The sequence below is a fragment of the Pipistrellus kuhlii genome, unplaced genomic scaffold (assembly GCF_014108245.1).
Source record: "Pipistrellus kuhlii isolate mPipKuh1 unplaced genomic scaffold, mPipKuh1.p scaffold_m20_p_3, whole genome shotgun sequence".
Taxonomy (NCBI): Eukaryota; Metazoa; Chordata; class Mammalia; order Chiroptera; family Vespertilionidae; genus Pipistrellus; species Pipistrellus kuhlii.
In genome coordinates, this window is record NW_023425529.1 from 47,468,802 (window position 1) to 47,480,129 (window position 11,328).

An 11,328-nucleotide genomic window follows, 5' to 3' on the forward strand; every position below is an offset into this window, starting at 1 on the left:
GACTTCCAGATGGAGATTTGGCCAGGACTGTTCATCCAGTGTCCTGTCTAGTCTATAAGTTCCCTAAGGAAAGGGACCATCTTATTTATCTTGGCATCTTCATACCTAGACCACCAATTTATCCCTTCACCCCACTCCACCTCCCCAGTCCAACTCTCCTCAGACCTACTGTTTCATCAAGACGACTTTAAGACACCGTGTTGGGCTCTAATCCAGAGAGGAGCCCAATGTCTCTGTTCTGCCTGAGAAACCCAATAATGTTCTTCCACTGGTTTAGTAAATGTGTGTACCAGGAAGCCAGCAAGATCCAGTCTCCCAAACATTTTCTTTTAAAAAAAATATATATTTTGTTGATTTTTTTTTTTTTTTTTACAGAGAGGAAGGGAGAGGGACAGAGAGCTAGAAACATTGATGAGAGAGAAACATCGACCAGCTGCCTTTTGCACACCCCCTACCAGAGATGTGCCCGCAACCAAGGTACATGCCCTTGACTGGAATTGAACCTGGGACCTTTCAGTCCACAGACCAACACTCTATCCATTGAGCCAAACTGGTTTGGGCTACATTTTCAATCTATTGGTTGTCTATTGACCTCCAGGACTTTAGAATCAAGAAATAAGCCGGGAGAAATGAGGCCTGGGAAGAGGCATTGAGGCAGAAGCTAAGCCCTTTGGAAGTCTTCTAGTTCTTGGCAATCTTCCACTCTGCCCTCGGCCGTACCCAAGGTCACACTGATATGGGACTGGCTCCATATCTGGGTTTCCCTCTTTACAGCTTGCTGTCTCTCCCAACTTGGGCATCCGCATCCAAGAGCAGATCTTTCTCTTATTCTTGCCCCTAAGACGACTGGCCCCTGCTCAGATTTCTAAGTCCCTGCAGACCCTAAAGTTTAGCTAGGAACCCCGAGATGCAGATTCCTCTGCAAGCACAGTGTTCTTCGCCACTGCTTCCTCCCATTCCTCCCCAGGGGCCCTCCCTTCCTGCCTCTTCCAACCTGCTAATTACCTTATCGCTTTCAAGCCTCAATTTCAAGCTCATGGCCTCTCCCCAGCTAAGTCTTCCTCTGGTCTCAGGGCTTCCCAACCACCTCTCCACCCTCCCAGATTGTCCCTGTTCCTTCAGCTCCTAGTGGCTAACCCCCATGTCTAATCTAATCCCTCCATGTTCTCCTTCTGATCCCCCGATGCTCCCCTTCATGGCTTCTTTAAACACCTTTGGGCTGAGACTCCCCCTCTCCTCCCCACGCTCCCACTCAGGCTGACTTGTCACGGTGCTGTCTCTCCTTCCCCCGGAGTCTGTCTTCTCATCTCTGCCTTCCCTGGTCCTCCGGCTGGCCCTCCTCAGGGGCTTCCTGGGTATGGCCAAGTCTCAGCCCCTCTCCCTCCACCGCCTCTTTCCCAGGTGCTGGCCCTGTCCCATCGGTTCCTCTGCTCCCATGTCTGCACCCCTGACCCCCTGAGGAGGGCTCTGCAGACCTCCCTCTCTGCCCCGCTGGCCACACCTCTCCCCGCGTCTGTGCCTCGGACTCTCCCCGCGCCAACTCCCCGGGCCAGTCCGGCTGCTTCTCCGTCTCCGCAGCGAAGTCTCTGCTCCCGGGTCTGCCCTCTGACTCCCTCCGCCCCTTTGTCTCTGCTCTTCCCATTCCCGTCCCTCTGGTCGGCTTCTCCCCGCTTCCTCTCTCTGTCTCCCCTCTCCTCTCCCCCACCCCAAGACCTCGGTCCCCGTCTCTCCCGGGCGCTCCCCGCCCTCTCTCCCTCTTCCACGGCTCTCTCCGGCTCCCTCTCTCGCCTCGGATGACAGCGCGGCCTCTTTTGTTGGCTCCGCAGCCAATCGCGGCCGCTGACGACACGGGGGCCGGGGCTATAAAGGGCCTGGCCCGGGCTCGGGCCCCCCCAGCCTCCCGCCCCGGCCGCCCGCCCGCCCCGCCCGCGAGCCCGCCGCCCCCAGCCCCCCCGGGTCCCCCCCTCGGCCGGCCGGGCAGCCCCCAACCCCGCGCCGCCGGGACCCCCTCCTCCTCCCTCCCTGCTCCCTCCGCCCCCTCCCCGCGGGACTCCGGCGTCCCCGCCCCCCAGCGCTCCCTCCCCTCCCCTCCAGCATGGTGCTCGCGGCCCCGCTGCTGCTGGGCTTCCTGCTCCTCGCCCTGGAGCTGCGGCCCCGGGGGGAGGCGGCCGAGGGGCCCGCGGCGGCGGCGGCGGCAGCGGCGGCGGCGGCGGCCGGGGCCGGGGCCGGGGCCGGGGGGGAGCGCGCGTCCGCGGCGCCCGAGCCCGACGGCTGCCCGGTGTGCGTGTGGCGGCAGCACAGCCGCGAGCTGCGCCTGGAGAGCATCAAGTCGCAGATCCTGAGCAAACTGCGGCTCAAGGAGGCGCCCAACATCAGCCGCGAGGTGGTGAAGCAGCTGCTGCCCAAGGCGCCGCCGCTGCAGCAGATCCTGGACCTGCACGACTTCCAGGGGGACGCGCTGCAGCCCGAGGACTTCCTGGAGGAGGACGAGTACCACGCCACCACGGAGACTGTCATCAGCATGGCCCAGGAGAGTAAGTGCACGGCGGGCGCGCCGGCGCTCCGGCCCCGCAGCCTTTTCCGCGGAAACTTGACGGGCCGGGGGCGGAGGCTGCTCCGTGCAAGTTTCCTAGCGGCGGAGGGAGCTGCGGGGCGGTGTGCACGCCCCGTCCCTGGAGGGGGAGGGACGGCGAGTCCCGGGGATGGCGAGGCAGCGCCTTCTCTCCCGGGGGTGCGAGCCAGACCCCGGGGAGCAGCGGCCGCCCGCAGCGCAGGAGAAGGGACAGCTGCCGAGTCCCGAAGAGCCGCGCGGAGGGGCCGGAGCGCGGAGGCGGGAGGCTGCAGGGACCGCTGCCTCCCCGGCCGCCCGCACCCACGCCGCACCGGTCCCACCCCCGGCTCCCACGAGCCGCCCGGTCCCACCCTGAGCCCCGCAGCGCGCCCCCGGCCCCGGGGAGCCGAGGGCCCCCCTCCCCTCCCAGGAGGGAGCGCCCAAAGCCCCGTCTCTCCCCCGGGACGTAGCCCAGCCGGCACTCCCTCCGCCCGGAGCCCCTGACACCTGGTCTCCCGGAGGGACGGAAAGTTGTGCCTCCTCGTGACTGACTGTGCTCAGAGGACTCAGCTCCACGGCGCTGCGGTCCCCGGCACCAGCTTGGCTGCTCAGACCTCAGTGTTCCACCTCTTATTCGCCCGCCCCTACCCGCACCCTGACTTGAGGAGGGAGAGGAAGACCTGAGGAGAAAAAGAAAGAAAGCCATGGGGAGCGGGATGAACCCAGGCATCCAAGCCCCTGGCCAGAGAGGAAAGATGAACATGTTAATAGACTTGTGCTGCTTTGAAATTTTATGGCCTGGAAAATCCAGGCCAACACTCCCTCCAGCATCCCCAAACTCCCTGCTCTCCCTAGGGTCAGACGACCCCCCTTCTCCTCCCCCAGTGAGGTCCCCCCCCCACTAAATCCCCCTGCCCCCCACCTCCAGGGAACCAGGCCCTCTCTTAGAGGTTTGGCAAAGTACCCCCCCACACACACACACACACACACACACACACACACACTGTTTGGTTTTATGGCTCTGAACAGAAGAGGGGGAGATGTTTTATTGGCAGATGGGCCATAAAAAGCTGGGGCTGAGGGGAGTCCTAGCGGCCCGCTCCCATGGGAGAGGCCCGGGAACCCAGGTGTGCATGGGGAGGCAGAGTGCCGAGTACGGCCACCAGCTTTCCTGCAGAGGAGCCCACAGCGCTGGGTCAGGGTCGCAGAGAGAAAACTCAGAGAACTAGGAAGTTAATTTGGGGGTGGGGTGCAGGTGAAGGCTCGGGATCTGATCTGGGGTTTCCCTGCAGTCTTCCTTCTGTTCTTGAGGCTTTGGCTTTACAGAAGCTAGGGCTCGTGTGAGACTGACGGAGGGCAGCAGTGGGGGTGGGGGGTTGTGACCCAGAGTCACGGAGGAATTCTGGAAGAGTCTGCTGCAAGGTGAACGGGAAAAGATCCTCTGGTCTAGGTGGGGTAGGACCGAGGATTTGCAGATGGGCTTCCCTTGCTCTTTTCTGTCCCCAGCATCCCTTCACCAGTGCGGCTGAGTCCAGAGTTAGCCCTGGAAAGGGGGATGCCATCGGGAGATGGACCGTCCAGGACTCTGCAAGCCTGGGTTGGGAAGTGCAGGTTAGGCTGGGTCCCGGTGAAGAGAGAGGGACACCCTCATGCCACCCCAGGACCTGGATAGCTAGGGACTGGGTCTCTGGCCAGGTGTTGTACGTCCCCTTTAAGAGCCAAGCTGAGCTCTTAAGAGAGGGAGGGGGAGTGGAGGGGAGGGAGGGGAGGGAGAGAGGGGAAAAGGAAAAAGAGACTTTTATAGTCTAATCCCCAGGGACCCGCTTTAATAAGAGACTTGTGCTCTGCTAATCGGGGGAGGTGTTTGTCAGCAGAGATGGCCTCCGCTCCCTTCCCCCTCCTCCCCTCCCCCAGTCCTCAACCCTGGACCCCAGCCCCCACCTCTCCTAGGCTGCAGTGCCTGCCCTAGTTCCCTCCACCCTCTTAGTCTCTCCCACCCCAGCCTTCATCCTGGGAACCCAGCCCCCTTGCCCTTCTGGGAGCCAAGCCCAGCCCCTCAGTTTCTCTCTCCTCCCTACACCGAGAGGCCCCGGTCCTCAGCCCAACCTCCTGCCCCTAGGCCTTGCAGCCGGGGTTAGAAGAGTGTGTATGTGAGGGGGGGGGGGGGGGGGAGGGCGAGGTGGTGAGCAGCGAGGGGGTTGGGCTTTTGCTGAAAATAGTGCAATGACCTCTCTCCAGACCAGCACCGCCTACTAAACCTGACCTGCTGCCTGCCACCAACCCGATCAATCCAACACAGATGTGGCTCCTTCCCCTCCCCTTGGGAGCTGGGCCTATGCCTGTGTTGGGGACTCTCTCAGCCCCTTGTTTCCCTCCGTGGCTCTACCTGGTTCTCCTTTGTTCCTCCCCGTGTATCCTCCTGTCCTTTCTCTTCATCCCACTAGGTCTGGCCACCACCCTCTTGCTTCTTAACCCTCATGCACTCCTTTAAGTCCCCCCATTTCTCCCAGTAGTCTCCACACCCCAAGCTGATTTCTTCTTCCTCTACCTTCTCCCCTCTGTCTCTCTGCCTATCTCTTCTAACAGTCTCTGCCATTACCTCCCTCACCATCTCCAGTCTCCCATCTTCTCCCCTTCCCTTTCCTTTCTCCATACCTTTAGTCCTGTCCCCCTGTAGTACCCGACTGTCCCACAGCCACTGGTGAGAAGTGTATGGTGATTCCCTGGGGTGGGGGTGGGGGTGCTCTGGGGCCCAGTCCCCTATCTCTAAAGCCCTGGGTCAGCTTAGAAAACTAACAATAAACCCACATTTATTGAGAAGCTACTGTTTTTTCACGTTCTTTAATGCTCAGGACTCCTATGGAGCAAGATTATCTGTATCACTGAGAAGTTTGGTGGTAAGGTCAGATGCTGGCTAATGAGGAGTCAGGCAGTGATTAAACCCATTTCAACTGTAGTCAGAGGACGGTGTTTAGATGTCAGGAAGGACTCTCAGGCACTGGCCGGGATAATTTAAGATTGGGAGTTTAGGGAGTTCATTCAGCATGCATTTAGTGATCACTGCCTGGAACTATGGAGGCACCAAAGCCACAATGAGCTGAACACACGGGATCAACAGTGTTCACATTCAGGGAGATTGGTGCCTAATGGGGAAGACACCCAGGAAAATAAGAGTCCTTATGCTCAAATCAGGCCCAGTGTGCTATTGGGGTTGTCACTCCATCTCCCCAGCAGCTCTCCTGCCCCAGCTCCCCTGATCTCTGAATTCCCACTTTGGAACCTTACCCCACGGCACCCCATTGCACCCCACAGCTCCAGCGGGAGAGTAACTGGGAGCACAACCAGTGCCCTGGGATCTCAGAGAACCCGGGGAAGGAAGCTGCAGAGGAACGTGGTGTCTTGCGTCCTGAATATATGAAGATCATTAAGCACTTTCCTCTCCATCTCACTTGGACCCTCCTCCTTCTGAGGTGGGGTCGGGGGAGGGGAAATGCTGGTGGGACCCTGACCGCAAATGCTAAGTCCTCCATGATTATGCAGAACTCAGAGACCTGGACATGTTACATATGGACGTGACTTCCTAATCATTCTTACATGGCTCTGGAACCTCCTTCCTGGTTCTTCCTCTCTGTCCTTTGAAAACATGATTTAAGGCATTTCCAACTGACTTAAGGGATTATAAAGGGAACTGAAAGGAGCTGCAATGGAAGCAGAGGCAGATATTAAGAATCATCTTTTAGGTCCAAGAAGAATCAATTTACGGTCCAGAACAAGGGGAAATGGGCCAAAATGTAAAGTCTGGATGTTAACCTTTGCGAAGAGTTGTTGGCACTGACAGGAAGCTCAGGGGAGAAAAGACTGATTACAGTTAATCTGGTGTGTTGAATATTATTTCTGATGCTTAGGGCAAGTAGGAAGAAACAACATAGAGGTAGTATTCCCCTTTCAAAAGCGGAGGTAGTAATGGTGACGAGAAAGCTGGTTTCAGGTTAATGGAAGAGTCAGATGCACAGGAGTGCTTGAGTAGTTTGACTCCAGGCATGTTAGTTCTAGTGTGAATGATGCCAGGAAGCCTAGATCTGATTTACTTCATGAAATAAATTTAGCCCATGCTCTCTATCTGGACCATGAGTTATCCATTCTGTGAGGCCATCTGTTTTGTTTTATAGTGTGTGTGTGTGTGTGTGTGTGTGTGTGTGTGTGTGTGTGTGTGTGTTGGGGGGATGTGCTATGCCAGGTTCCCGCCTGGCCACCGGACAAAACAGAGCAAAACCAGACAAGGTGAGCTGAGGACAGCAGGTGTGAGGACAGAGGTTTGGCTTCTTTGAAGAGCATCAAAGGGTCAGAAGTTAGAGCCCTATATGTTGGGGAAAGTTGGAGAGAGAAGGCTGCAGGTGGAAGAATCTCTAATAACCATCTTTGCAGGTTATCTGGTAGAGGAGAACTATGCATTAGGGCAACTGGATTAGAGAATGGGTTCAGATCAATAAGACCTGATAGATAGAGCAGTCAGGAGGAGTCTAACTTGGACTGAGGAGCCCAAGTGGCCAGTGCCACCCAGGGCTAACCTTGTGCCCCCTTCTCTCTTATCAGCGGACCCTGCGGTGCAGACAGATGGCAGCCCTCTCTGCTGTCATTTCCACTTCAGCCCCAAGGTGATGTTCACGAAGGTACTAAAGGCCCAGCTGTGGGTGTACCTCCGGCCTGTGCCCCGCCCAGCCACAGTCTACCTGCAGATCTTGCGGCTGAAACCCCTAACCGGGGAAGGGACTCCTGGGGGAGGGGGGGGAGGCCGCCGTCACATCCGTATCCGATCACTCAAGATTGAGCTGCACTCCCGCTCCGGCCACTGGCAGAGCATCGACTTCAAGCAAGTGCTACACAGCTGGTTTCGCCAGCCACAGAGCAACTGGGGCATCGAGATCAACGCCTTCGATCCCAGTGGCACAGACCTGGCTGTCACCTCTCTGGGGCCAGGAGCCGAGGGGCTGGTGAGCAGGGAGCCTGAGATGGTGGCGGATATGTGTAACCTGAACCTGAGGAGGTGGGATGTTGGGAAAGGTAGACCAGGAATGTGAGGAGGGTTGGGGACTAGCATTATTTATCTGGGGGCCAAGAAGCTGATTAGAGGAGGAGTTTGGGAGGGAAGGGGAGTGGCAACTATCACTTTTCAGATATGAAAGCCAGGCCAACAGCTGAAAACTGGATTTGGGGTGAAGGTGTGAGTTAATGGGAGACCCGTGGGAACACAAAATGGACTCTTGATGAGGCCTCTGGCCAAGGAGCTGAGGAGAGTTAGGTTGCCAAGGGAGGAATTAGGAAAGGTGAGTTGAAGGAGAGATGGCTAGCTGGCAAGAAAAGTGGGCAGACGACATTGGTTGGGGACGGGAGCAGCGGGAAAGCTGAGAAGTGGTCTCTGTTCTCGTGCCCCTGTGAGAGGCAGGTGAGAAAGAAGAGTGCGGGCCCTGCAGGACTCTGTCACATCTGTCTCCTCTCCCATCGCAGCACCCTTTCATGGAGCTTCGCGTCCTGGAGAACACAAAGCGGTCCCGGCGGAACCTGGGCCTGGACTGCGATGAGCACTCGAGCGAGTCCCGCTGCTGCCGATACCCCCTCACCGTGGACTTCGAGGCTTTCGGCTGGGACTGGATCATCGCACCGAAACGCTACAAGGCCAACTACTGCTCGGGCCAGTGCGAGTACATGTTCATGCAAAAGTATCCGCACACCCACCTGGTGCAACAGGCTAATCCGAGAGGTTCTGCTGGGCCCTGCTGTACTCCCACCAAGATGTCCCCAATCAACATGCTCTACTTCAATGACAAGCAGCAGATTATCTACGGCAAGATCCCTGGCATGGTGGTGGATCGCTGTGGCTGCTCCTAAGGTGGGGGACAGAGGATCCCTCCTCCACAGACCCTACCCCTAGATCCCAGCCCTGACCCCCTTCCCCCACAGGCCCTAGATCTCCCTCCACCTCTTCTCATGAGCATCACATCTTGTTCCCTGCCCAAGCAGTGTGCAATACAATAGAGGGAGGCAGGTGGGGATTGAAGGGTGAGGGGTTTGGGGGAAAAGGAGAAGAGGAGGGGACAGGTCAGGTGAGGAGTGTTTGAGGTTTGCAGGTGAGAAGGTTTCACAAGAAGACAGAGAGGCATAGAGACAGAGGTAGAGCAGAGGGATAGAGACAGGAGCACTAAGAGCAGCAGTGAGAAGGCGAAGGGATGGAGAGGCAGGGGAGAGAGACTAGGCAGAGATACTGAGGAAGAGACGGAAAGGGAGTAATAAGAGAAGGCACCATACCAAGCCTCCTTTCATCCACGGGCAAGGTGAGGGGCTTGGTATGTTCTGGGGAGACTCCCCGACTACCATTTTCAATAGGAAAGGAAATCAAAAAATCCATTCTTAGTTCTTCTCTTTCTCTCTCTAGCAGTGGCCAGGGGAAAGGAAGTGAGAGCAGGAGCAAAAGTGAGGATTTTGGAATTTTATTTATTTATTTATTGTGACTTTTCATTTTTTGGTATTTGGCTTTACTGAAATAGAAGGGCCCCTGTTCACTGTGCCCCATTTGTCCCTTATTCCCTAAACCCTGTCCTCCCTCAATACCCACCTACTTAAGCACTTGTGTAAAGCCTCCAGGGTTGGGAATGGGAGTAAAGGACAAGAGGGCTGACATATGGTGAAGCTTCCAATCCATAATCACCCTACTTAATTGACCTTCCTGAGCCAAAGGGGTGGAACTGAATTCCAGCGGTCACGGAAACAGTAAGCGGTTAGGGTTTAGGAGCTGGGGGAGCCAGCCGTCAGCATCCAGAATCTATGAGAGCCACTAAACCAACCCTCAGGTTCACCCTCATAGTACTGTTATTTACCCAGAGGGTGTGGTCTGTTTAGGCCCCAACTCCCTCCAGCCAAGAGAGAGACCAAAGAGCCTGTGGAATGCCCTTGCTCCCAGCCTCTATCTTCAGGTCAATGAAGAGAGTAGAGAGAGTTCTGGGAAGGATTAGGAAGGGTTAAGAAAGGAGTAGTGAGGAGGCTGATGATTACAAGGCATCTGAATCCAAATTACTGCTCTGGGCTAAGGAATAGAGCCAGCAGGCCAAGGTGGAAGGGATTGGGGTGGGGGGGCATTTTAGACCCTCAACCCCAAAGCTCAGGTTGGAAGTGGGAAGAATAAGGGAGCAGAGTGTCTATAATTATTTTTATGTTTTATTCTTGGAATCTAGCAGTACCTGGCAGCAGGGATAGGGACAATACAGTGGTAAAAGCATCTGACAAGGCCAATTAGAGCAGAGGACGGGGACGGAGACTCCCCGGCTGGTTTAGAAGGCTGGGACGCAGGCAGGGATTGGTTACCACTCCAAGTCACTAGCTGGGCCTATTCATTCCTCCCACAATCCTGACCCACCCTTCTCTGGACTCACTGTGCCTCAGTTTCTTCCCCTCGATGGAATGAAAAATAGCAGCACCCGCCACAGCCAAGAGATGAATTCTGAGCACTTACCACGGGCACTTTATGGACATAAAATACCTCTCGCTGTGGGATAACCAGGGCACCAGAGCAGTGGTGAAGAGATGTGAGGCTTAGAGGAGTCGCAGGCTTGAGTACAGTTCCCCTCTGCCTCCCAGCTGGACAGTGCCTGAAGCCAAGGAGCCAAGAATCTCCTGATCCACACCTATCCATACCTCACCATCAGACTTCTTGGCTCCAGGCAAGAGCCTAGAGGGTCAGGAGAGGAGGGGGAAAGAACCTTCAGTAAAATTGTTATCCTTAAGTAGAGCCAGTAGTGATGGTTCTTGATACAAACAGTACTGAACAAGGTTAATCCAAGCTGGAGGGCTGACCAGGAAGGCTTGTTTTTCCCAAGAGCATGACTCTCCCCCCTGGTCCAGCCAGTGGAAGGGGCAGAGGTTTGTGACCACTTGGGGAAGGCAGTGTTGGAGAGCTTTAGTATCTTGTTCCCATTCGTGTGGTGAAAGTGAGATACGGTGTTTCAGTATAGGAATGGGCAGGGCTGTTAAGCGTTTCAACTCGCCTCCTTGCATACAGCAGCTATGTTAACCCCCAGGCTCTCCTCCCTGACTATTCTTTATCCTTCCTTGTGGCCCTATCTTGGAGAACTTTTTCTCGGTGGAAGGAGAGGAACAGAGAAGTGAAGAACAGAAGATGCCTTCTTGGCACTGGCTGGGGTTTGGCAATAGGCATCAAATGATTTCCCTCTTCAAATTCTATAGAGTTGGGGCATCAGATTTGGGGACACTTAGAATATGTCCCTTTACCACCACCACATAAAGACCATGGGGGGAGGGCCTTTCTCTTATGAACATAAATCTGTGAGTTGAAGTCTCCTTTCCTTGGTCCTTCCCACTGCCAAAAAGGCCGGGGAGCATAGCCCAGTGGCCTAGTGGGAACTAGCACCCCCCTCCCACCTTATGATGTGTGTGGACCTCACCAGTGCCCTCAGATCATAATTAGTGTAATTATTATTTACTTTGTGTATTTGTTACACTGTGTGTGTGATTGCCTTTGTTTGTTAAGGGTGTCTGAGGAGTATGGGGCCCAAGGGCACTGGAAGGTCGGGAAAGGACTTTTTCACTGAGATCAAGGATTCCTGGAGGGAACCATTGCAAAAAAGGCCATCAGGCAGTTTTCAAGTTATGTGACAGAGGGCAAAGATGGCCATAGGGTGCTCTGAGTTTTGGGATGTCACATGACACAATCCAGCACTTGAACCTGAAAAAAGAAAAATAAAAGCAGTCAAAGAATTTAGAATTCA

The 11,328-nt window shown here is 55.7% G+C and overlaps 1 protein-coding gene across 2 annotated transcripts; it reads left to right on the forward strand.

The window, feature by feature from the left end:
- Nucleotides 1–2,034: 2,034 nt before the first annotated feature.
- On the forward strand, nucleotides 2,035–11,328 carry GDF11 (growth differentiation factor 11). 2 transcript variants are annotated; one of them, XM_045588059.1, is made up of 3 exons: nucleotides 2,035–2,534; nucleotides 7,145–7,595; nucleotides 8,057–11,328. In XM_045588059.1, the coding sequence occupies exons 1-3, from the start codon at nucleotides 2,096–2,098 to the stop codon at nucleotides 8,478–8,480; spliced, it is 1,314 nt and encodes a 437-aa protein (XP_045444015.1). In that variant the 5' UTR covers nucleotides 2,035–2,095; the 3' UTR covers nucleotides 8,481–11,328. The 2 variants fall into 2 exon arrangements, with proteins under 2 accessions (XP_045444015.1, XP_036314238.1); XM_036458345.2 differs by having other exon boundaries at nucleotides 2,043–2,534; nucleotides 7,145–7,542.

What these genes read in the sequence shown, in the direction of transcription:
- GDF11 (XM_045588059.1), top strand. Translation starts at nt 2,096, where the DNA reads ATGGTGCTCGCGGCCCCGCTGCTGCTGGGCTTCCTGCTCCTCGCCCTG. An exon ending in CATCAGCATGGCCCAGGAGA is followed by an intron (nt 2,535 to 7,144) that starts GTAAGTGCACGG and finishes CTCTCTTATCAG; the next exon opens with CGGACCCTGCGGTGCAGACA. An exon ending in TGTAACCTGAACCTGAGGAG is followed by an intron (nt 7,596 to 8,056) that starts GTGGGATGTTGG and finishes CTCCCATCGCAG; the next exon opens with CACCCTTTCATGGAGCTTCG.